We start from the raw sequence: 24,937 nt of genomic DNA, 5'->3' as shown, positions 1-24,937 counted from the left end.
TCCTTATGTAGTTAAATTCTGTTTTCATCCTTATGTAGTTAAATTCTGTTTTCATCCTTATGTAGTTAAATTCTGTTTTCATCCTTATGTAGTTAAATTCTGTTTTCATCCTTATGTAGTTAAATTCTGTTTTCATCCTTATGGAGTTAAATTCTGTTTTCATCCTTATGTAGTTAAATTCTGTTTTCATCCTTATGTAGTTAAATTCTCTTTTCATCCTTATGTAGTTAAATTCTGTTTTCATCCTTATGTAGTTAAATTCTGTTTTCATCCTTATGTAGTTAAATTCTGTTTTCATCCTTATCTAGTTAAATTCTGTTTTCATCCTTATGTAGTTAAATTCTGTTTTCATCCTTATGTAGTTAAATTCTGTTTTCATCCTTATGTAGTTAAATTCTGTTTTCATCCTTATGTAGTTAAATTCTGTTTTCATCCTTATGGAGTTAAATTCTGTTTTCATCCTTATGTAGTTAAATTCTGTTTTCATCCTTATGTAGTTAAATTCTGTTTTCATCCTTATGTAGTTAAATTCTGTTTTCATCCTTATGTAGTTAAATTCTGTTTTCATCCTTATGTAGTTAAATTCTGTTTTCATCCTTATGTAGTTAAATTCTGTTTTCATCCTTATGTAGTTAAATTCTGTTTTCATCCTTATGTAGTTAAATTCTGTTTTCATCCTTATGTAGTTAAATTCTGTTTTCATCCTTATGAAGTTAAATTCTGTTTTCATCCTTATGTAGTTAAATTCTCTTTTCATCCTTATGTAGTTAAATTCTGTTTTCATCCTTATGTAGTTAAATTCTGTTTTCATCCTTATGTAGTTAAATTCTGTTTTCATCCTTATGTAGTTAAATTCTGTTTTCATCCTTATGTAGTTAAATTCTCTTTTCATCCTTATGTAGTTAAATTCTCTTTTCATCCTTATGTAGTTAAATTCTCTTTTCATCCTTATGTAGTTAAATTCTCTTTTCATCCTTATGTAGTTAAATTCTGTTTTATGATTAAAGACGCTTGAGAAATCGGTTCATGCAAGTGCTAAGTCTATTTCTATTTAACAACTTTAGTTAAGTTTCTTATATAATTGAATTCTCTTTTGTAATTATAAACTTTTTAGAAGTCGAATTATGTAGGTGCTAAGTCTGTGAGAGGTTAAATTTAGTTTTTTGGTTTTTTTTTTCGGGAATTTAAATTGTATTCTTTATTTTTATTTTACATTTTCTTTATTCAAAGCTTTTTTAGACTATATATATATATATATATATATATATATATATATATATATATATATATATATAATGCGTGTGTGTGTGTATATATATACACCTAACATAATCCGAATATACGACAAACAGATATATGTATATATTAGATATTAGCAATCCAGGTTAAGAATGTATTCATATGATAAAAATCCAGAGAATTTCTACTGGGTATATTAATAGTGCTCAATAGTAAATAGAGCTATTTATTCTTCCAGACAGGTACAAACTTTGCTACACTGGCATGACAATGTTTCAATCTGTAGTTATTAATAACTAAGATCTCCTCAAGCGAAAAGTCTGTCTTCAATTCATATAAAAAATATATAAATGAATGACAATTTTGCTATATTCCAAAGTTTAAGCTTTTATTTATCCATTGATCATGTTTTCCATCTTGTTTTATGAGATGGCCTTTCACAGAATATAGGCCAACATAACTTTTCTTTGCTTCTTCCTGAATTTTCCATATTACATCGTTATGCATTTTCTCTTTGATAACTTTGGGTTTTTTTCTGATGAGTCCATTTAACATACACATATTGATTGGTCTCTGTGAACGAAACATCTGTAAAATGTACCAATTTTTTTTTTTTTTTTTTAAATGATTGGTAAGATGAATAAAACCTTGGATTTTGGAATATTTATTTTTTTTGTTTATTTATATATGTTCCATTGTTATATTTAACATATTGTTATATCTTTACAAACATAGAGCTTCTAATTTAAAAAGGATTGATATACACAAAAATCTCTCTCTCTCTCTCTCTCTCTCTATATATATATATATATATATATGTATATCACTGAAGAGCTGCAATACAGTGAAGAAATCTGTCTATTTGAGCTCCACTCATAGAGTAGTGCTGTCGTAAAATGATTTCACACGCTGCTTGTTTACCATAATGCAATGCTCTTTGTTTGCAAATAAACAAAACAAATTGAGCACTGTAAAAGCCATGGGAAAATGTTTAAATAAATAGACATTTGATGGTATTGTTTGTGGGCACCGATTCTATTGGCCAGAAGGTAGAACTGCCGACTATCAACTAGATGGTTTTAGATTTTATCTGATTTGTGGTTCAGAATGAGTGCTAGTCTAGCTGCACTGAAGAGCTGTGATACAGCGAACCAGTCTGTTTATGTTTGAGTATATACGAGGTGCCTTAAATAAGTTTCCATAGTTTTTTGTACAGGCATTTAAAATTGTCATAAAGTCATAAAAATTCCATATGTTATTGCTATTCATCTTATGAGATGACTGGCCAATTTAACTCTTATCTCCGAGTGGTCTCTGGGTCTTGATAAGTGGTGATTCCTTTGTAAAAAAATAAATAAATAAATAAGATAATGATTATATAATAAAAGCTGAAAAAGCACTGAAAAGCTTATGAAGTTTTATTCAGCTAACATTAAGACACAAGTATTTACAAGGTGGTTTGAAAATCATGTCATAACTTTGTCTAGCTGCACTGAAGAGCTGTGATACAACGAACCAGTCATGTCATAACTTTGTGATTACATGTGTACATAATAATAAAAGAAACATGCTCAAGCTTGCAAAACAGACATGCACATTTGGAACATATAAGATGCCAATTTTTGGCCTTGAATGAGGAAGTCCTCAATAATTAGCAATTGTATTCTGAGTGTCACCTACATTTGTTACAGGAAAAAGGCTGTCGCCTTTCCATGTAAATAAGAAGAACATTAGGTAAGTGGAAAATGAGATTAGGATAAGCCGAGACTCGAACCTTGTCAGCAAGATTCAGAAATTGGAATGTTAGAAATTAGCTATTGTTAAATTCTATTATAAAATAGTTCGATATTGTTTGTATTGTAGAAAGAATTGATTGTTCGTTCTTTTATGAAAACTGAATTAAAATGTCAGCTAAAAAGAATGAACCATACAAATTAAAAATATATTGTAAAAAAATAGGTTAGGTTAAAAAATAGGTTAGTTCAGAGTTCTTTGTTTGCAGAAGTGTGTTTGGAAAACGTGTGCTTAGCCACGTGAGTTGGTCACGTTTTAGAACCACAGTTCTGACGTCATAGCAAAAAGGGGATTTTCAGTATAGGAGCTACAATTAGTCAGATTAGAGGAGTCGGGCAGTCGAGTTGAAGCAGAACAGTTGTCTGGTAGTCAGAGAGAGATAGTTGGAGTCAGGGTCCTTTGGAAACGAAGGAAAGAACATTAAACTATGTAGATCCCGAATTTGAATTCCTGACATCATCATCATTCGACCGGTCCAATGAAATAAAGAATCACCATCGATTTTTGTAACTGTTGTCTTCGCGTCGTCATTCCACAAATTGAAGGTAATGTGTTAATCATCTTAATATGAACTTTATGTAACCTTTACAAGAAATGTATCTCTCCTCCTCACTAATATGTTATAAGAATCCACAGAACTGTATAAATGTCTCTCCCCCTCATCATTGTTATGTATATGTCCCCGCCACCACTCTTCAATATGAATGTCCCCATTATATCTCTTTTAATATGAACTCAGCGTCATCTCTTTAATATTCAACCCTTTGCAACCCATTGCGCCTTCAACCTCCAGAAGAGTGTAACTTGCAACAGGATTTCACAAAGTACTTTATCCATTATGCTATGAATGCTTGGATTATAATAGTATTTCATGATCAGTAAATTATTAATTGAACTACATTTTTATGAAACTATACGTAAACTAGGAGGCCGCCCAACATTGCCTGGCCGTAACATACGCTTAAATATGATATTTTGATTAATGCAGATTTCGTATTTATTATTATATTATAATGGACGAAATATATAGTAATGATTTAAAAAAATTAAAAAAAAAATGACTCGTGCACCACCGAAAACCAAAACGTTTAGCTTATGATTTACTTTTTCCTTTGATGCTAATGACTGAGCTATGAAGGCATGTTGCCCCCACATATAACTGATTGCAGTATCTGCCTGTGAACCAATAGCTATTATGTTATGCATGCATATTTATAATGCCATCATTCGACCATCACCTGGCAAATTCCATTTTTTTTTTTTTTTTTTTTAATTTTCACACTTTTGCACCAATTTTCCCTAGCTAAAAGGCAAATATAAAGTTTCACATGGGTTCAAATACCTTATATATAAAGTTTCATGCCTGTAGATCAAAATCTGACAGAGGAGTTTTGGTAGGCAAATTTTTTTAAACAAATATATACATGCATACATATAAATATATATAGAAAGAAGTTTGTGTTTACTATAATTTTTTTTACACAAATATTACACAAGTATAAATCATGTAGAATATCTGCATGAATATAATTATACATAATAGTTAACTAAAGATGATCATCCCATAAGAAAACTGAAAAAAACTAATAGGGAATTAATTCAAATGAATGTTTAAAAGAATATGCAAATTAGATCTTTTGCAGATGAATGCACTTCCATGAACCATTTATAACTAAGCTACATTTTCTTTAAAAAAAAAACAGAAAAAAAGGTTTGCCTTTTTTCTTCTTGGCCTGAAGGCCAAGATCTTTTTTAAAAATTATTATCAAAATGTAGTATCTGTTCCGGCAGATACTGCACTTAAGATAATTTGTACCAGTCAATGGAGGGGAAACCCTCTATACTGGGACAATTATTATTTTTGGTAACCAGAGTGCCCCCTTTTTGCCTACTTTTAGGGGAGCTGGTTTTTACCTCACATTAAAAACGGCCTTGTGCCTAATTTGCTCAGTGGGGGAGCAAATAAATACCATCTGTTCCGGCAGATATTGCAATCAAAGTTATATGTGGGGGCAAGCCTATATATCAGACCATTGCAATCAGTTTTGGTCAATGTAGGGGAAACCCTTCATACCAATTGTCACTAACCAGTTCCCTCTCGAGGGAACTGGTCCCCCTCTCCTCACTTTACACATTAAAAACGGCCTTGTGACTAATTTGATTAGTGGGGAAGTAAATAAATAAATAAACAAATAGAAAAAAGTGTTTTTAATATGAATATCAGTCCACTAAACCTATAACACTATTCCCCTCATCGGGGACACATCCTGTTGCTATCCTGGTTAACGGGAGCATACTCTGGCTGTGTTCGTCGCTCCCGGCTCACAGGACCCTAGATGCAACCCGGCAGGGCTATATTCTTAATCGTCTAGTGGTGGACCCCTCCAGAGTGACCAGACCCTCACTGGTCACTGGAAAATACATCTCTACTGCTCAAGGCACGCGAAACATGCATGGCCCTAAGTTTATGTGGCCGTTCATCGTCAGATGCTGGGGTTGGGTTCATCCTTCGTAGATGCTCTGATAAATGGCTTGTATGCTGCCCTTCTCAGCTGCAGGTTGGCATCGGTGCTGTAACAAAATGTGTTTCAATTCAACAGTTAAAAAAATAACTCAGAGCATTTCTTGTGAACAAAAATAATTATTTTAAAGAAAAATCTTCATGGTAAACTTTGTACATGGACAGCTAAGAGTTCTTAATGACTTCCTGGTGCAGGTTGTTACAACTTAAGTTCGGTTAGCTAATTTCCCAGGTAAGAACAAGAGCTTTTCAACTTAGCTCTTATGGGAGTTTCTGCCCCCCCCCCCCTCCTCACCGGGAGGCCACGGTGATCTGCACTCTTCAATGCTAACCAGTAAAAGACTCTATTTCTAAAAAGACAATTGTTTTTATAAATCTGGCCTCTTCCCCCCTCTGTCATTTGAAGATTACTTTTCTTTCTTTTTTTTTCCTCTGGATCTCTTTCCCACTGTTTTATATTCTTTTTTTCCCCCTTTTTCTTTCTCTCTCTTCAACTCAAATTGCTTTTCTCTCCAAGTCAGTTTATTTATTTATATGTCCAAACTAACTTATCAGCTCACTCGCACATTTTCCAAGTTTCGTTTCCCCCGCTTACTTGGTGGTCTTGACATTTAACTAGACCAGGTGACTTTATGACAACCTTTTTCCAGCCAAGAGAGCAGACCTCTCGTCGCTATGTCAACTTCACTTGTCGTTTCTGCTTCTCATATCAACAATAAAACATATTCCAGACTTTTGGAGAAAAAGATAAATTTCTCATATCCCATGTCGAACACCCCACCCAACTCTTAGCCTGTAGCAAGGTGAATTGGCATTGCCCGGGCAAGTAACATCGTTACAAATCCCCAACTTTATAGGAGTACAGATAAATTTTGACAGCACCTGTTTCATATATATATATGTGTGTGTGTGTATATATATATATATATATATATATATATATATACATATATATATATATATATATATATATATATATATATATATATATATATATGGGGGGGGGGCGTGCGTAAATCATAAATTAAAATTTATATGTCTCAGCAGAATATCTCAAACAAAGATAATTAATAAATCCTTATTCTGCGGAGTCTCAGAGAATGCAAAATTATTCTTTTCAGAGGAAAGAAATATGTTAGCAAATTTATACGTAAAGCAAAGCTAAAAATTTGCTGGTTTTAGCATTGTATGAAACTGCATTATATCACAATGGTCATAAAAAAATATTTAATGTTTTTTTGTTTTTTTTAACAGCTTCACCCAGTTTTCCTGATCTTGGTCTATACGAAGCTGCCCAGACAACAAAAGTGAGTTTCTTATTTTACTTTCTCTTCCTCTCTCTCTCTCTCTCTCTCTCTCTCTCTCTCTCTCTCTCTCTCTATATATATATATATATATATATATATATATATATATATATATACACATATATATATATATATATATATATATATATATATACACACACACTAAGGCCGCCTGGCGTTGCCCGGTGGTAAAATATGCATAAATATTATATTTTAATTCATACAGAAGCTGACACATGTGCATGCAAGTATTATGTTTTTTTTTCTAAATCATTCACTTCTCGTAAGTAGAAATGCAGAAATACTCGAATTAAGATCGAAAGCCAAACCTTATGACAGTGAGAGTCAAGTACAATGGCCATTATACCAGCGTGATACCATCTTCAAAAGGTGTTTTCAAACTAAGCAATCTGGAAAGTGAAATATTCATGCATGTGCATTCGTGAAACAGTTAGAAAACAATAAAAAATCAAATGACTCCTACATACGAATTTTTCAATTTTGACTCCTTAGCAGCCCTTTTTCTTTTTCAAATGAAAACGGATTAAAACGTTTTCCACATCTCTGAATATCCTATATACCAAATTTCAAGTCAGTAGATCAAAAATTCGTTGAGTATATAGATTGAGGGTTGTCCTCACACACACATTATATATATATAACTACTTAATTTACTCACATAAAATTAATATACGAAAGTATAAATTTATGCATAAACTTTAAGTATTTACTTCAAAAGTGCTCAATACGTAGATAGAGCTAGTTAGTAATTTATAAAATATATATGGCGATTCGGAATATTCAGTGTAGCTTAATCGCCATATATATTTTATAAATTACTATATATATATATATATTATTCATTGAACTTTTGAATAGTCAAGTCGCTGCCTGATGATATCTGTTGTTTGATTGAAACAAGTGGCTATTTGTAGCAGCGGGATGTGAGCATGTTTATATAACAATAAACAAGTATTATCAGCTCTTTTTATTGAGCACTATCTAACAACCTCGTTGAATTCATTAGTCCATTACTTTTGAATATAAAAAAACCCGAGTATATATATATATATATATATATCTTTTTAATGGTGCAAAAACTATACAGCGTTTTGAAAATAATATAAAAAAACCTACGGGCCCCTTTCGTCAGCAAACTCATCAGGATTTCACCGATCTTTATATGGATTATCACTCATTTGTGCCTACTTCTAGAAAAATAGAGCTTATTAAGACATTGGTGTATAGAGCCTTTAGAATTTGTTCTTTGAAGACTAATTGAATACTGTCAAAGACATTTTCATGCATAATGATTATCCAGAGAATTTGATTAATTATATTATTAATAATCAAGTAGAAAAATACAATTCTTCTATAGCTCTGTGTCTATCCAAGTGCCCTGTTTCTTTAAAACTACCTTGGATTAGAGTTGCTGGTCAGTATTTGGGCAGACGGATTGTTAAGTCTGTAGCAAATTGTTTCCCGTTGGTTTCCTGATTGGTTTTTGGTGCAAAATCTTCATTCCCCCTGGTCACAAAAGACAATTTGCCCCACATAACACAAAACAATGTTATTTATGAATTCAATTGCCAGTGCGCTGTTGGCTATGTGGGTCGAACCTCTTTGAATTTGCAGACACGCATCCACCAAGATATACCGGCAGAAATTAGACTGGACAAACCACATCGTTTTTGCCCTTCTTCTGCCTTGGAATCTGCCATTGGCGAACATCTAATTGAAAATCCATCTTGTTCCAATGTCTATAAAATGGATGGTTTCAGAATATTGCACCAGATTAACTCTCAAAATCATTTAACTTGTATTTTTTTAAACTTTTATTTGCTCTTGCATGAAAATTTAATTTTTTTTTTTTTTTCTTTTGCATCTTTTGAAATTACCAATGATTAACTCCTGATGAGTTTGTTGGTAAAAGGGGCCCCTAGGGGTTTTTAGTCTATTATCTTCAAAGTACTGTGTGTGTATATGTATATATATATATATATATATATATAATTATTTTTTTATTATAATAATTAAATACCTACAGACACTAGTGTTTCATCCTTTCGGGATTCTTCAGTGCAGGGTGTCACGATTACTACCAGTCGAACGATTCGAACCCCGCGACGCGAGACATCTCTGGCTCGAGTAGCGGAGGCCGTATCCATTCGGCTACCATTAACCGTGTGAAATAGCGTTGAATTTTAAACATTTTAATTTAAATGTTCATTACGTCAGAAAGACAGTGATCAAATCGTTATACGATGATCTACGCATAAGAGCTAAATTGACCGACTTTTAATTCAACGGAAAGTGCTCAACGATAAGAAACGAATTTCTTAAAGGGGCTGTCATAATTATTTTTTTATTATAATAATTAAATACCTACAGACACTAGAATTTGGAATACAGACTTTTATCATATATATATATATATATATATATATATATATATATATGATAAAAGTCTGTATTCCAAATTTCAAGATGTTCACGATTTTAGCATTTATTATGTTAAAATGTTCAATTATCGACAGCACCTGTTTCATAGCGCAGAATCATTCATGCAATTAGTATATCAATTTTTAAATTTATTCTGCCCTTAACTCATCAGAAGAAAAAGAACTGATCAACTTACAAAGAAAATGAAGGAATATGGGCATGATTACGAAATCTATAATTTGAAGAGAAATAGCAGTTATTGTCAATTTGTTGCACTGTGTTTGAATTTTAATGTAGAGTCAGCAACATAAAATTCACGTATTAATAAATTGTATTTGTATTGATATACATTAGCATGAAAATATTTTATTAAATATTTTCTTTATTATTTATAGTCTATATTTATTTACTTGGATAATATCGATAACGGTCAAATCTATAATGTATACATTTATGTATATTTGATATTAAACTAATTATCATCTAATATTTAAAAGGCTCTATGTCTGTCTGTCTGTCTCTATATATTCAAACTCTATCTCTCCCGAAACTAAAAATCGCAGAGCGGTGCTAAGGGTCTCAAATGATTGGATTTTATATGGACTGTTCTTTTATGGATCTTTAGCTGGCTAAAATAGTTTTTAAGGGGTCAAAAATGGGTCAAAATTAAAAAAAATCACTATACATTTTGTACATTCATCTTAGTTTATTTTTGATTTTTAATAGGTTTATATGTGTGTCGCGTTGGTACTGTAATAACATCGCCAGCTTTGAATGCTACACAGCTTTGCTTTCAGTTTAGATTCTAGCTGATGGCACCCAAATACTTTTTTTTTTTTACTTTTGAAATCACGACTATAATAATATATACGAAATCTGGATAAATTAAAATATCATATTTAAGCATATTTTATGACCGGGTAAAGCCCCCCCCCCCGCTCCTTTATATATATATAATACTTGTTTATTGTTAAATAAACATGTTTACATCCCGCTGCTACAAACAGGAAATGGCTGTTTGTGGCAGCGGGATGTAAACATGTTTATATAACAATAAACAAGTATTATTAGCTCTTTTTATTGAGCACTATATAACAACCTCGTTGAATTCATTAGTCTATTACTTTTAAATAACCAACACCCGAGTATATATATATATATATATATATATATATATATATAGGATTCACCCCTAAACTAATTAACATTATCATTATGAATTTTAGAACACAGCTGCTAATTGTAATAGACTATTACACAACGATGGATGTTGTATATATATGAAGCAAATAGCCAAAAAGAATTTATTTTTTAACATGGCAACATTCGTATACCATAGTTTTTTCTCCTTTTGTACAAACCCATTTTTTATGCATCTATTAAAAATAGAAGCCGTGTAGTCAGATGCTATGAGGACCACATGTTTCAATTGCTTGCTCATTCTATGTCCATATTGTGTTGACAAACGGAGGCCTGAAAAAATGACTGGCTGACTAGCAATTTTTCTCCATCTTGTCTTGATCTATGATTACACTTTTTCGTTGTGTTGTGTCCGACGTAGCTTATGAATAAGCAAAAAATGACAAAGACATTTTTTTTTTTTTAAATATATTTTATTATAACTTACACCGTGGGTCCATTCCTGGTGTTTGTTTACATTGATTTTAAACCCTCACATCTTAAATGAAAACATCATTACATACTTACGTGCAAAATTAGTATAAATTTCGAAAAATAATCCAGTAGAAAAATAATTACAAGTAAAAATAGAATTTATTAAGTTATCGAGTTTTATTGTCTGTTTTAATGTGCATAATCACATTGACACACCAATTATTGCCAGATCTCTGGTTAAGCAACAATGGGCCTGGTCATTACCAGATGAGTGACTATTTGGGAAGGCTAGATGCTGTATGCACTGTGCCGCTTCATAGTAAATTTCAGGTTGGTTTCTGGTGGCATGTTTAATTCACGGGGGTGGCAGTGGGAGTGGAGATACACTTCTTCATCATCAAGATGGAAAGCAACAGGGAAACTATCGTCTTTACTTGTCTTCCCGAGGTTACCATGGCTTTACAATTTGAAAAGCCGTGGTTGCTGAGCTTGTTTAAACAGCAAGGCCATTGCATGCATTAATGTGCGACAAATTCAGTATGAGAAACAAGAAAGAAACAAGAAAGATAACCCTTGACTTAAATTGACAAATTATGGATCCGCCAATTTTGAACCAATGCATTTCAGAACATAATTGTGGCTGATTTTTTTGTTTTAAATACATTATCCAACACATTATCTTCATTTTTTTTTGTAATATTTGGAATTTATACTCATTTTGCCATGGCTTGTAAGTACAAAATAATGTTTTAACCAGAAATGTGTTGGTTTAAAAATTCACCAATGTAAACAAGTACCCCATCTCCTAACTAAACTGAATAGTTCACCAAATTCTGATCTAAAATTCACTAAGTGTTAATGTTATTGTTTTTTTTATTTCCCTTTGCAAAACTCAATCATGTTCTGCAAAGACAAAATCAAAAACAACAGCTTTCCTATACAACGAAAAAAAAAAAAAAATCAAAACCAAACTCCATGAATAAATATTAAAAAATATAAAGTATTCGAAGCATAACAACTTTTATCAAAATTACTGGATTCGACATTAAATAACACAGAATAGGTTGATATGCCATAAAACAAAATAATAAAAATAACTTCCATGAATAAACATTTGAAGATATAAACTGCGTCTAGAGATTACATATAAAAGAGGTATTGTCAAATATTTTATGTGAAATTCAGAAATATGTGTTATCCGATGAAAAAATTTGTATTATTATGTATAGTGTTGGAGTGGCACCCCTATAGATTCTGGCGATGAACTATTCTTGACATCACTTCCGGTAGCCAGTTTTTGCTATCGAGTAGTTTGGATCTGAGACTTGGAAGGGGTAGTATTTTGTTCTTCCAATTAAGCGGAGTTCCACTCGAACCAATATGTTTCTGTATTTTCTGTTAATATATATTTCATTTCATTGTTTCCAAGCCGTCTCGTTCTTCTTTCAACATTTAAACCGCAACATGTAGGTAGTAAGCGTGAAAGCTATTAAGTCTTAGTTTTCAATATCGGATTGATATTTATTTTTTTTTTTTTGTCAAGAGATTATTTACAAGAAGTAGAATTTAGTATTATGATTCGTGAAAAAAAAAAAAAAAAAGGACAAACAAAGAATGAAAAGAATTATATAATCAAAGAAATTAGCAAAAGAACATTTGGCTAAGATCAAAGTGTAGTATCTGGTCTTCAGATGCGGCACTTCCATTTCTCGTTCTCTTTCAGTGGAGGAGAAATCCTTCACGACTGAGACAATTTTTATTTTTGTACCTTTTCTCCACGTTAAAAAAACGACCCTGGTGTCTAACTCTGTCCCGTGGGGAGAGATTGTAAATAGGTAGAAATTTCTAAGGATTTGAAAAGGGATGATTGAACAATGAAGAGAATACGGGGTGCCTTCAATAAGTTTCCAGGCTTATTTTTCTGGGTATTTTGATTGATAGTACACGCATGAAACTCTAGACCCCCTTTCGAAGTAATCTCCTCTGGCTGCAATTCACTTGTTGTACCATTCCAACAACTTCTGGAAGGCCCCATAGAAGTTCTCTTGTGTGAGCGTGTCAATGACTCTCGTCACAGCCTCTTTCATCTCTTCAATTGTCTCATAACGACAGCCTCGAAGTTTTCCCTTGAGCTTAAGGAATAACCAAAAGTTACAGGAAGCAAGGTCTGGACTATAGGGAGGGTGAGGAACTATCTTGATGCCCATGACAACGTTTTTCTTTCTGATCTTCTTTGAGCAGCCTTGGGATAAACTTTGTGCAAATCTTCCGTATCTTCAGTTCCACATCAAACTGTGCACTTATTGCCTTTATAGACACACGACAATCCTTATCCATGAAATTCTTTATTTGGCCAATCATCTCTGGTGTTCTGACTTCCTTACTTCTCCCACATCTCTCATCATCCCTCAAACCCTTTGCCTTCCTTGACTCTCTTATGCCACTCAAAAATTAATGCTCGATTCATGAAAGATGGTCCAAAAGCAGTCTGAAGCATTCCATACATTTTAGTGGCATTTTTTCTAAGTTTAAAACAGAATTTTATTGCATATCGTTCTTCTAAAGTGTCCCAATGCCCAGATTGCATTTTTGAAATTCACCAGGCTTTAGTAGGGTGTATTCCAATTCCTGCTGTAGCTGTTCATTTGAACTTGAAATCATAAAAATTGGTCATAAGATGTATAGCAAGAACATACTGAATTATAAAAAAAAACAAAAAAACGTAAACTTATCATCTGGGCAGGAGCTGCTAGAAAGGACTTGTCCTGCCTTGATAGAGTTCAAAATAGACTTCGTAGCTTCGTAGGAGATGTCCTTTTCTCCTCCTTGCAACCTCTATCTCACAGAAGAGATGTTGCGAGTTTGTCTCTGATGTATCATTATTTTCATGGAAAGTGTTCAACTGAGCTTCATTCTATGGTCCCCCCTCGCCAAACTTTCACAAGAAACACTCGTCTAGCTGTAAACACTATCAATAATTTCCCCCACTCTTTATCTGTGCCTAAACCTAAACGTAGATTCCATGAACAAAGCTTCTTTCTTAGAACTGCACGCCTGTGGAATTGTCTTCCGTTTTCCTGCTTTCCGGCTGACTACAATATGGTTGTGTTCAAGTCTAAAGTAAATAAGTTCTTGATGAGCCGTTCCATATAAGTTATTAAATTTACCAAATTTTCATTACTAATGATTACTATATTGACCAATTTCTACTGTACACTCTTTAACCCTTATCCTTGAGTGGCCTCTGGGCCTTGATAATGTGGTGATGCCTTTGTAAAAAAAAAACAACTTATTGAAGGCTCCTCATATATCTGAAGAAGGTCAGAGATTAAATCAGCCGAAATTTTTTTTAAAATAACACTCAAGATGAGAACAGTAATCCGAATAATTGAAATAACACAAAAATATCTTTGAATAGGTTTTGATAAGTGGCGAACTATTAATATACAGGGTGTTTCAAAAGTCTTGGGAACATAACGATTTTTAATAACTTGTAATGTTCCCAAGACTTTTGAAACACCCTGTATATTTAAAAAAAAAAAAAAAAATTAATGATGGTAATTATAAACAGTTATATGCTCCCAAACTATCAGGTAGAATTGCATTAAATTTGATATGGAGACCACTTTGGATTCTGGATTAAATTTAGGAATATAAATCATGCACTAGTCTAAAATTCAACATTTCAACAGCTTTTTGGATTTTTAAATTTATGTCGTGTGAGTGTCATGATCTCATTACGGTTATTTTTAAGTTATCTAAGTGAGTAGGATGATGTTTGCGTTAAACAGGTCCTGAAGCATGAAGGGTGTGTCTACAACAAAAATATGTAGGTTTGTCTCAAGACGTCAGCATTTTTTTGCCGGATTTTGACAACATATTGGACAATAATGCTGTTATATAGTCATTTAATAGAGACTATGTTATGGGTGTTGGCTTTTCTATGAATTTCTTTTAAAGATACCATGTTGATATATTTTAAGTAATATTTTAAATGTGTAGCCCGTTTCTTTGTAAGGATCTTCTGGTTATTTATTTGTTTCCCACAAAGTTGTTTTAATGTGGTAGATAACCAGCTCCCCTCAAAAAGGGATGCTGCAAAAATAAAATTGCCTTAGTATAGAAGGGTTTCCTCCTCCATTGACTAAGGACAATTAATTTGAGTGCAACATCTGTGCGGACATCACACTTCAGTGACCAGCCCAGTACAAGTACAGTTACAGGAAGCAATGGTCTGGACTATAGGGAGGGTGAAGAACTATCTTGATGCCCATGACAACGTTTTTCTTTCTGATCTTCTTTGAGCAGCCTTGGGATAAACTTTGTGCAAATCTTCCGTATCTTCAGTTCCACATCAAACTGTGCACTTATTGCCTTTATAGACACACGACAATCCTTATCCATGAAATTCTTTATTTGGCCAATCATCTCTGGTGTTCTGACTTCCTTACTTCTCCCACATCTCTCATCATCCCTCAAACCCTTTGCCTTCCTTGACTCTCTTATGCCACTCAAAAACTAATGCTCGATTCATGAAAGATGGTCCAAAAGCAGTCTGAAGCATTCCATACATTTTAGTGGCATTTTTTCTAAGTTTAAAACAGAATATCATTGCATATCGTTCTTCTAAAGTGTCCCAATGCCCAGATTGCATTTTTGAAATTCACCAGCTGTGGCAATCAGGCTTTAGTAGGGTGTATTCCAATTCCTGCTGTAGCTGTTCATTTGAACTTGAAATCATAAAAATTGGTCATAAGATGTATAGCAAGAACATACTGAATTATAAAAAAAAACAAAAAACATGTGATATACGTATATCTGTACGTGATGTTGCGAAGCTAATCAAAAACCTTGATTCGAGTAAAGCAACTGGCCCTGATGGTATTCCAATTATAGTACTCAAAAAACTTCAACTTGAATTAGCGCCCATACTTACAAAACTGTTTAAACGTTGTCTTAAGGAGAATAGTTTCCCATCTCCCTGGAAAATCTCATTAGTATGCCCTGTATTTAAGAATTCAGGTGATCGCTCATCCCCCTCTCAGTACAGGCCAATAAGTCTCCTCTGCGTCATGAGTAAGTTGCTAGAATCTGTGTTAAATACAGAAGTAATCAAACATCTCAACAAAAATAACCTTCTTAGTGACACTCAATATGGTTTCCGTTCTGCTAGATCTACAGCAGATGTCCTTACAGTTATATCGCATAGGATTAGCAAATCTCTCGACGGTGGCAATCTTTCTAGGGCAATTGCTCTTGACATATCTAAAGCCTTTGATAGGGTATGGCATAAAGGTTTACTTCATAAGATCGCTAGCTATGGTATAGCTGGAAAAGTCTTCTCAATTATTAAATCATTTCTTTCTGATAGGTTCATAAGAGTAGTAGTTGAGGGGCAAAAATCAGAAGCTCACAGTATTAATGCCGGTGTCCCTCAGGGATCCATCCTGGGCCCAACTCTTTTCCTGATCTACATTAATGATCTTCCAAATCATATCCTTACATCATTTGTAGACATTTATGCTGACGACACTACCATTTATGGTAGCACATCTAAGACAGTAAACGACCAAGTTCTCTCCAATTCTCTCTCCTCTGATCTTGAGCACGTAGTACAATGGGGAAAGGAGTGGCTGGTTACTTTTAATGCATCTAAAACCAAGCTTCTCTCTTTACATCATCAACATTCTAATTCACATTTGTCATCAATTGAAATGAATGGCTCTCGTCTTCAGGAGGCCTCAAGTTTTGACAAGCTTCTGGGCTTGACCATTACTCCTGATCTTAAATGGAACACGTATATCAAATCTGTTGCCAAGGCCGCTGGAAAAATGGTGGGATCTTTCTATCGATCCAGTAGATATCTCACTGCTGATGCTATTCTCTACCTATATAAGAGCCAGGTACGTCCAAGGATGGAATACTGTTGCCACATCTGGGCAGGAGCTGCTAGAAAGGACTTGTCCTGCCTTGATAGAGTTCAAAATAGACTTCGTAGCCTCGTAGGAGATGTCCTTTTCTCCTCCTTGCAACCTCTATCTCACAGAAGAGATGTTGCGAGTTTGTCTCTGATGTATCGTTATTTTCATGGAAAGTGTTCAACTGAGCTTCATTCTATGGTCCCCCCTCGCCAAACTTTCACAAGAAACACTCGTCTAGCTGTAAACACTATCAATAATTTCCCCCACTCTTTATCTGTGCCTAAACCTAAACGTAGATTCCATGAACAAAGCTTCTTTCTTAGAACTGCACGCCTGTGGAATTGTCTTCCGTTTTCCTGCTTTCCGGCTGACTACAATATGGTTGTCTTCAAGTCTAAAGTAAATAAGTTCTTGATGAGCCGTTCCATATAAGTTATTAAATTTACCAAATTTTCATTACTAATGATTACTATATTGTCCAATTTCTACTGTACACTCTTTAACCCTTATCCTTGAGTGGCCTCTGGGCCTTGATAATGTGATGCCTTTGTAAAAAAAAAAAAAACTTATTGAAGGCTCCTCATATATCTGAAGAAGGTCAGAGATTAAATCAGCCGAAATTTTTTTTAAAATAACACTCAAGATGAGAACAGTAATCCGAATAATTGAAATAACACAAAAATATCTTTGAATAGGTTTTGATAAGTGGCGAACTATTAATATACAGGGTGTTTCAAAAGTCTTGGGAACATAACGATTTTTAATAACTTGTAATGTTCCCAAGACTTTTGAAACACCCTGTATATTTAAAAAAAAAAAAAAAAAATTAATGATGGTAATTATAAACAGTTATATGCTCCCAAACTATCAGGTAGAATTGCATTAAATTTGATATGGAGACCACTTTGGATTCTGGATTAAATTTAGGAATATAAATCATGCACTAGTCTAAAATTCAACATTTCAACAGCTTTTTGGATTTTTAAATTTATGTCGTGTGACTATTATGATCTCATTACGGTTATTTTTAAGTTATCTAAGTGAGTGGGATGATGTTTGCGTTAAACAGGTCCTGAAGCATGAAGGGTGTGTCTACAACAAAAATATGTAGGTTTGTCTCAAGACGTCAGCATTTTTTTGCCGGATTTTGACAACATATTGGACAATAATGCTGTTATATAGTCATTTAATAGAGACTATGCTATGGGTGTTGGCTTTTCTATGAATTTCTTTTAAAGATACCATGTTGATATATTTTAAGTAATATTTTAAATGTGTAGCCCGTTTCTTTGTAAGGATCTTCTGGTTATTTATTTGTTTCCCACAAAGTTGTTTTAATGTGGTAGATAACCAGCTCCCCTCAAAAAGGGATGCTGCAAAAATAAAATTGCCTTAGTATAGAAGAGTTTCCTCCTCCATTGACTAGGGACAATTAATTTGAGTGCAACATCTGTGCGGACACCACACTTCAGTGACCAGCCCAGTACAAGTACCGGGTGTCGACTGGTTATTTATTTGTTTCCACAAAACAAAATGTGACACAAGGTCGGTTTAATCTAGGAGATAACCAGCTCCCCTCAAAAGGGGATTCTGCAAAAATAAAATTGCCTTAGCATAGAAGGGTTTCCCCCTTCATTGACTAAGGACAAATAATTTGAGTGCAGTATCTGTGCAGACACCACACTTCAGTGACCAGCCCAGTACAAGTACCGGGTGTCAATTGATCTAAAGATCTTCTGTTACTCCAAAACATAAATAACGTTTACAACCGTTCGTTTCTGGAGACTATGGTGTAGCAGTGCAGCTACATCGCCTGGACAGGGTGATATAGGAGAATAGCTGTCAATGTACAGCAGTCCCTCCCCTGTCTCTGCAAAATCAGAGTATCCAAGGAAAAGACAAGAGTCGATACAGCTTGGCTTTAACTGTGCTGCAAGAGTTGCTAGTGATGACAATATAAAGTCAGGCTGCTTTAAGGACTGTTTCTGGATTTTATGTTGGGGTTTACTCTCTTAGCCTTTCTCCTGATGGGGTAATCCCGCAAGCCAGCGGAGGTTTTGAATCAAAGTTGCCTTCTCTTAGGCGGGCTGTCATTTAAAGCCCCTCCCCCACTCTCTTACCTGAAGTGACTGGTTTTAATTCAATAGATGTTTAGATAATTAATGTTTTATTTTGTGTTATTGTATTGTTGTTAATATTTTAGATTTTGGAGGCAATCCCACAAGGCAGCGGAGGTTTTGAATCGAAGTTATCTTCTCCTAGGTTAGCTACAATCCAAAGTTGACAAGCCCCCACCTGCCCGAAATGCCAGTGGATCGCCTTTGCTCCGTCTCTCAGTTAGTATAAACAATTTCGCCAAGCTTAGCAGATAAACACAGGAGAAGGCCAGGAGCTGGACTTGATTGTCAGAGGTTATTTGAGATGCACACCAGGAGGGTATTTTTTTTAGGGAGAGGGAGCTTATCCCCATTACTCTTCTCGGTTGTGACAACATTTGAAACCAAAACATAAATAATGTAAGTAGTTTATAAGTAAATTGACATTTTCCGGAAATGAATAAAGAAAGAACTCTGTTTACTCCTATTTGCAACTCTAATCCTCTATATTATATCTTTATTTTTTACTAGTATATGTACCCGGCGTTAAACGTAATGTTAAATTCCTTTAAAAAAAAAATGAAATAAAAATAAATGGAAAGAAACTAAGACGTGTGTAGGTGAGTATTATGTTTTTTCTTAGAAGTTTACTTCTTGTAAGTTAAAAAAAAAAAAAAAAAAAATACTCAAACTGAGATCGAAGCCAGAACCTAAAGACAGTGAGTCACGTGCGATAACCATTGGGCCAGCTTGCCACGATCTTTAAAAAGTGTTTCCAAACCTACTTATTCTTAACATAAAGAAGCTATCATGTGAACGATTCACGCATGCGCAGTTTTGAAACAGTTGACAAACGGATAAAAATTAGATTACCTCCCCACACACACCCAAGTACGAATTTTTAAATTTTGACCCCCTTAGCAGCCTTTTTTTCTGGATGAAAACCGATTAAAAAGATTTCCACATGTTTGAATATTTTATATACCAAATTTCAAGTGTGTAGATCAAAAATTCGTTGAGTATATAGGTTGAGAGTTGTCATCACACACACACACATTCTCACTTTTATATATAGACTAGCATTGCCTGATGGTAAAATACGCATAAATATTATATTTTAATTCATGCAGTGTCCTCACATGCACATTCTCACTTTTATAGATATATAGATTACTATAATTTTTAATTTTGATTGGTTAAGTCGGGGGGGGGGGTTAATGAAAACCTAAGAATAAGCGAAGTAAAAAAAAAAAACAGAAAAAGGAACGTTCCGTGAAAAATGGCTTAAATAACCCTGCTTCAATATAAAAATTTTAAAAATAAAAAAAGACATCTCACATCACGATTCGAACCCAAAACCTTTAGATAATGACCCAACGCTCTAACCAACTGAGCTAACACGACGTACATGAAATTGTGTCAGTTCTTCAAATATTTAAACTAAATCAGGTTATGACGTCGTCTGATGCATGCATAGAACCGATCTCGTTATGAGAGGACGGTTTTTGCTGACCCCCCCCCCCCATAGAAAACTGCTGATTTCAGTGTGAAAAAATTAACGTTTTTGGCCAATTTTTCGATATTTGTCGAGCGAAAGATGGATCTTTCATATTAGACCAAGTTTGTGAATTTTTGTTCGGTCTGTCGAAAGTTTTTAGCAGACATACAAACACACATACATACATTTTCGCTTTTATATATATAAACTAGTGGGAGTACCCGGCGTTGCCCGGGTGTTTGGAGGTGTGTGTGCTCTTAAATAAAAAAGAAACTGGGGGGGGGGTTGATAGGATCGAACCCGAAGCCCTGAGGCGAAGTTTGAAAATAAAATGTGAAAAAAACATGGACCGTTCGGCCAGCCAGAATGAGTTACTGAAAGATGTTTGAATTTATTTAAGTAAGAACAAAGTTGACAGGTGCCTGCAAGATTTTGTGCGAGCGTTAAGACAATGATGACGTAAGCAATAGCTATTCAGCTAATGAGGTCAGCCACCAGGTTTGTTTGTTATAAGCAAAGTAAAAAAAAGAAAACATAAAAACGAACGTTAAAACTTAAGCGGGGGGGGGGGTAATCAAAACATCGAGAAAAAAAAGACAAAAAAACTGACGTAAGGCAAATGAACGATTTTAAATGTAAAATCGAAAAAACAAAAAAGAAAACAGAAAAACGAATGTTAAAACCAAAAAGAAAAAAAAAAAAAACATGTGAAAAATGGCTTAAATAAGCCTGTTTCGATATTAAAATTTAAAAAATCGGTGGGTACCCTGGTGTTTTTGGGTGTCGCTAACAATATACCGAAGTAAAATAAAAAAAGGAAAAACGAACGTTACATGAAAAGTGGCTTAAATAACACTGGTTCAATATTTAAATTTAAAAAATCAAAAAAAAGAAAAGAAAGACATCTCACACCATGATTCGAACCCAAAACGTTTCGATAATGAACTAATGCGCTAACCAACTGAGCTAATGCAACATACATGAAATTTAGTCAGTTCTTCAAATATTTAAAGTAAATCAGGTCATGACGTCATCTGACGCATGCGTAGAACCGGTCGTCGTTACGAGGGGACGGTTTTTGTTGACCCCCCCCCGCCGAAAATTGTCGATTTCGGGGTTAAAAAATGAATGTTTTTGGCCAATTTTACGATATTTTTCATGCGAAGGATGGGGCTTCAATATGATACTGAGTTTGTAAATTTTTGTTGCGTCAGTCGAAATTTTTTAGCAGACACACAAACACTCATAAAAACATACATACATACACACATTTTCGCTTTTATATATATATAGACTAGCGTGGGGTACCCGGCGATGCCCGGGTGTTTTGAGTAAATCAAAACTTCGGGGAGGGGGGGGGTTAAAATAATAAAAAAAATGTTTTGGTAGGTGTGTATGAGGATCGAACCCGAACCCTTGAGGCAAAGTTGGAAATTAAAGTGTGAAAAAAAGACGTATGACGTTAACCACTGGGCCACGGAGACATACAAGAGAAATACGTTTGAATTTATTTATTTAACTATTGACAGGTGGCAGCAATAAAAGTTAACTCTGCTGCTTCTATTTGACCTAATTATTGAGGTCAAATAGAAGTCACGCAGTTAACTTGGGTTTGTTTACCTAACTTTGACTGTCTTTTTTTCCCAACAGATGTTGGGGAGGGGGAAAGCAGCTCCCCATTGTCCAGATTGATTAGCAATTGTCTGATACGAGAGGAGTTTGTCCCCACATTGATCAAAGCTGATTGCTTCTGGACGTTTCCCAGTGCGATTAGCTTTGAATTAGTTTCGCTTTTTATACGAAAAAGCCCAATCAACACGCGAGAAGCCAAAAAATAATCTTGTAAAAGTCGACGTAAATAAATACATGCATTCTCAAATCCTAGATATTATTATCTACGGCCTATATAAATAGTTCTAAGCGATCGTCCCCCCCCCCGGGACCGTGTGTGAGAAAAGCCTTTGCGAGACATACACAAAATGGTCACACATATTTTGCCTTTTATATATACACTAGCGAGGGGTACCCGGCGTTGCCCGGGTGTTTGTAGGGGTGTATGGTGTTAAATAAAAAAGAAGCCCGGGGGGGGGGGTAGGATCGAAGCCGAACCCCTGAAGTTTGAAAATAAAATCGGCCAGCCAGAAGTGAAAGATGTTTGAAAGTCGTCGAGCATTACGACGACGACGATGGCGATGTAAGCATTATTATAAGCAAAGTAAGAAAAGAAAACAACGTTTTAAGTAAGTGTGTGGGGTGTGGGGGTAAAACACAAAAAAGAAAAACGTAAGGCAAACGAACGATTAAAACAGAAAAATGAACGAACGCTACGTGAAAAATGGCTTAAATAATACAGGGTTCAATATTTAAATTAAAAAAAAAAAAGAAAAGAAAAACATCTCACACCACGATTCGAACCCAAAACGTTTAGATAATGAACCAAGGCCTTAACTACCTGAGCTAAAGCAACGTCTTTAAAGTTTGTTTGGTTTATCAACTATTTAAAGTAAATCAAAATTGCAAAATTGACACTTTTTAGCCCATATATATATATATATATATATATATATATATATATATATATATATATATATATATATATATATATATATGCTAATAATAATAATAATAATGTATGTTTATTTATTTTTTTATTTTTATGCTTTGCAGTGTGAAGCATGTTGCGCATGTGTAGATCAAACACAGGCTGAATTTGAATTCCAGGAACTTGTGAAAATTTTGTGTGATTGGTATTCAACCTTGGGACTCCCATTTAGGTAAGTGTATTGCTAATATGATCTCAGTTTTTTTGTTTTATATTCAACTGGCAGGTTTGTTTTACAATCCACAGAGGTGCGAAAAAGTTGTCAAAAAAAACAAAAAACAAATATATAACAAATAAATGTTACCAAAAGCAAGATAAGTTATTCTTCTACCTTAACTGAATAAATGTTTAGTGTTTCTATTTAATGCAAAATGTTTGTTCGATTCAAAAACAAGTAATGTTGAGCGCTACCGGAGAATAAGAAAAAAATGAATGTGATATCTCTTTACATCTTTGAAGTTTCACAATCACTTTAAAATAAGAAATAAATCAATAAATGTTTCCGTGAAATTTATTAGATGGATTTGTATCACCATTTTGTTATATTTCTTATACTGACGATGAAGTATAACTTCGAAATATATTTATAAATTTCAAACAAAAATAAATATCTGTTTATTTTGTAATGTGTTGTTTTGGCTTCAAACGTATCTAATATGTATTTTATTTTATTATATAAATAATGCATATACATATTAACCCATTTCGGCCCAAATTAGTTTTTTGTAAAATAATTTCAATTTATAAATTTTTCTGATGTTGGCTCAACATAATTGGTTAGAAAAATGCATTAGTTTACATGTCCCTGCAAAAGTATTGCTATAACATGTTTAGACTTTTTTCACCCTAGAGATATGTATGATGCAATTTTGTATCATGTTATACCTACTTACTTGCCTCGCCACGAGGGCAGAGTTAGACACCGAGGTCGGTTTTTAATGTGGGGGAAGAAATAAAAATAAAAATTGTCTCTGTCATGAAGGATTTCTCCTCTACTAACCGAGAACAAAAAAAAAATTAAAGTGTAGCATCAGAACAGATACTACACTTTGGTCTTGGCCCAAAGGCCAAGAAATCATGTTGTTACTGTGCCATTTAATGTACCGCTAAGCTGGAATGGGTTTAACAGAAGATAATATATCAAATTTCAAACGATATCTCTCAAAAATGCCAACATTGATAAATTCTGTGTTTCGGTGAAAGTAAATAGAGGCTGTTGAAGTTTCACATCAACTGTGGATAAGTCAGCAATATTTGTTTTTATTTCAATAACAATTTTTGGATACGTTTTTTTTTTTTTTTTTCATAACCTCTATTATTTAGAAATATATGTGACATGTGCATACATATCCATTACTCTATAATAAAGACCCTTTCTTTTGGTTTATTTTACTTCAGTCGAAATTCTCAGAAATCAAAGAGGCCTACAACCTGGGGCTAACATTTGAACTCTATACGAGATACATAGATATTCAAACGTTCTATTTATCTTTCAAACACTGAGTTAGTAAAGAAATTGAGAACATAAATATCCTCCTCCCAATTAACCATTTTCATATGTTGTCTTTCGTTTTGGTCTCTTGGCCTTACTGGATTCCAGGACAGGAATTTATCTAGTCTGGTGGAGTATCCAGCTTTGTGTTATTACTTGAGGTAACATCACTTGGAGAAGGTACACTATTCCTCGTAAAAGCTAATGTAAGTTAGCCATAGAGAGAAGATCTTATTTGGGTTGTGAATACGAAATGTGATTTTGAATATTTAGTCAGGGTTTACTTTTAGAGAAAAGTATCCTTATGCCAGGTTGTTCTGGCAAACCCCTGTGCAGAGAGATCTTAGACAATCGAGGATAGTGTCTAGTGGCATTCAAATTTCTCTCCCAGTGTGTATTTATTTGTATCTA

General features: G+C 33.9%; 1 protein-coding gene and 1 pseudogene across 8 annotated transcripts in view; one reads left to right on the top strand and one right to left on the bottom strand.

Annotated features, from left to right (window-relative positions):
- Window positions 1-24,937, top strand: part of LOC145285901 (serine--tRNA synthetase-like protein Slimp) — a 378,960-nt gene that overhangs the window by 282,616 nt on the left and 71,407 nt on the right. For all 8 annotated transcript variants that reach the window (XM_080134374.1, XM_080134369.1, XM_080134372.1 and 5 more), the window contains 2 exons: window positions 6,809-6,861; window positions 23,100-23,206. In XM_080134374.1, coding sequence (XP_079990500.1) covers window positions 6,809-6,861; window positions 23,100-23,206 — 160 coding nt within the window. The remainder of the gene's footprint in view (window positions 1-6,808; window positions 6,862-23,099; window positions 23,207-24,937) is intronic.
- Window positions 23,957-24,113, bottom strand: LOC145286703 (U2 spliceosomal RNA; annotated as a pseudogene).

The sequence above is a fragment of the Euprymna scolopes genome, chromosome 10 (assembly GCF_053919585.1).
Source record: "Euprymna scolopes isolate OS-2025 chromosome 10, ASM5391958v1, whole genome shotgun sequence".
NCBI lineage: Eukaryota > Metazoa > Mollusca > Cephalopoda > Sepiida > Sepiolidae > Euprymna > Euprymna scolopes.
The sequence above is the reverse complement of the archived record's forward strand: the minus strand, read 5'-3'. Positions and strand labels throughout refer to the sequence as shown.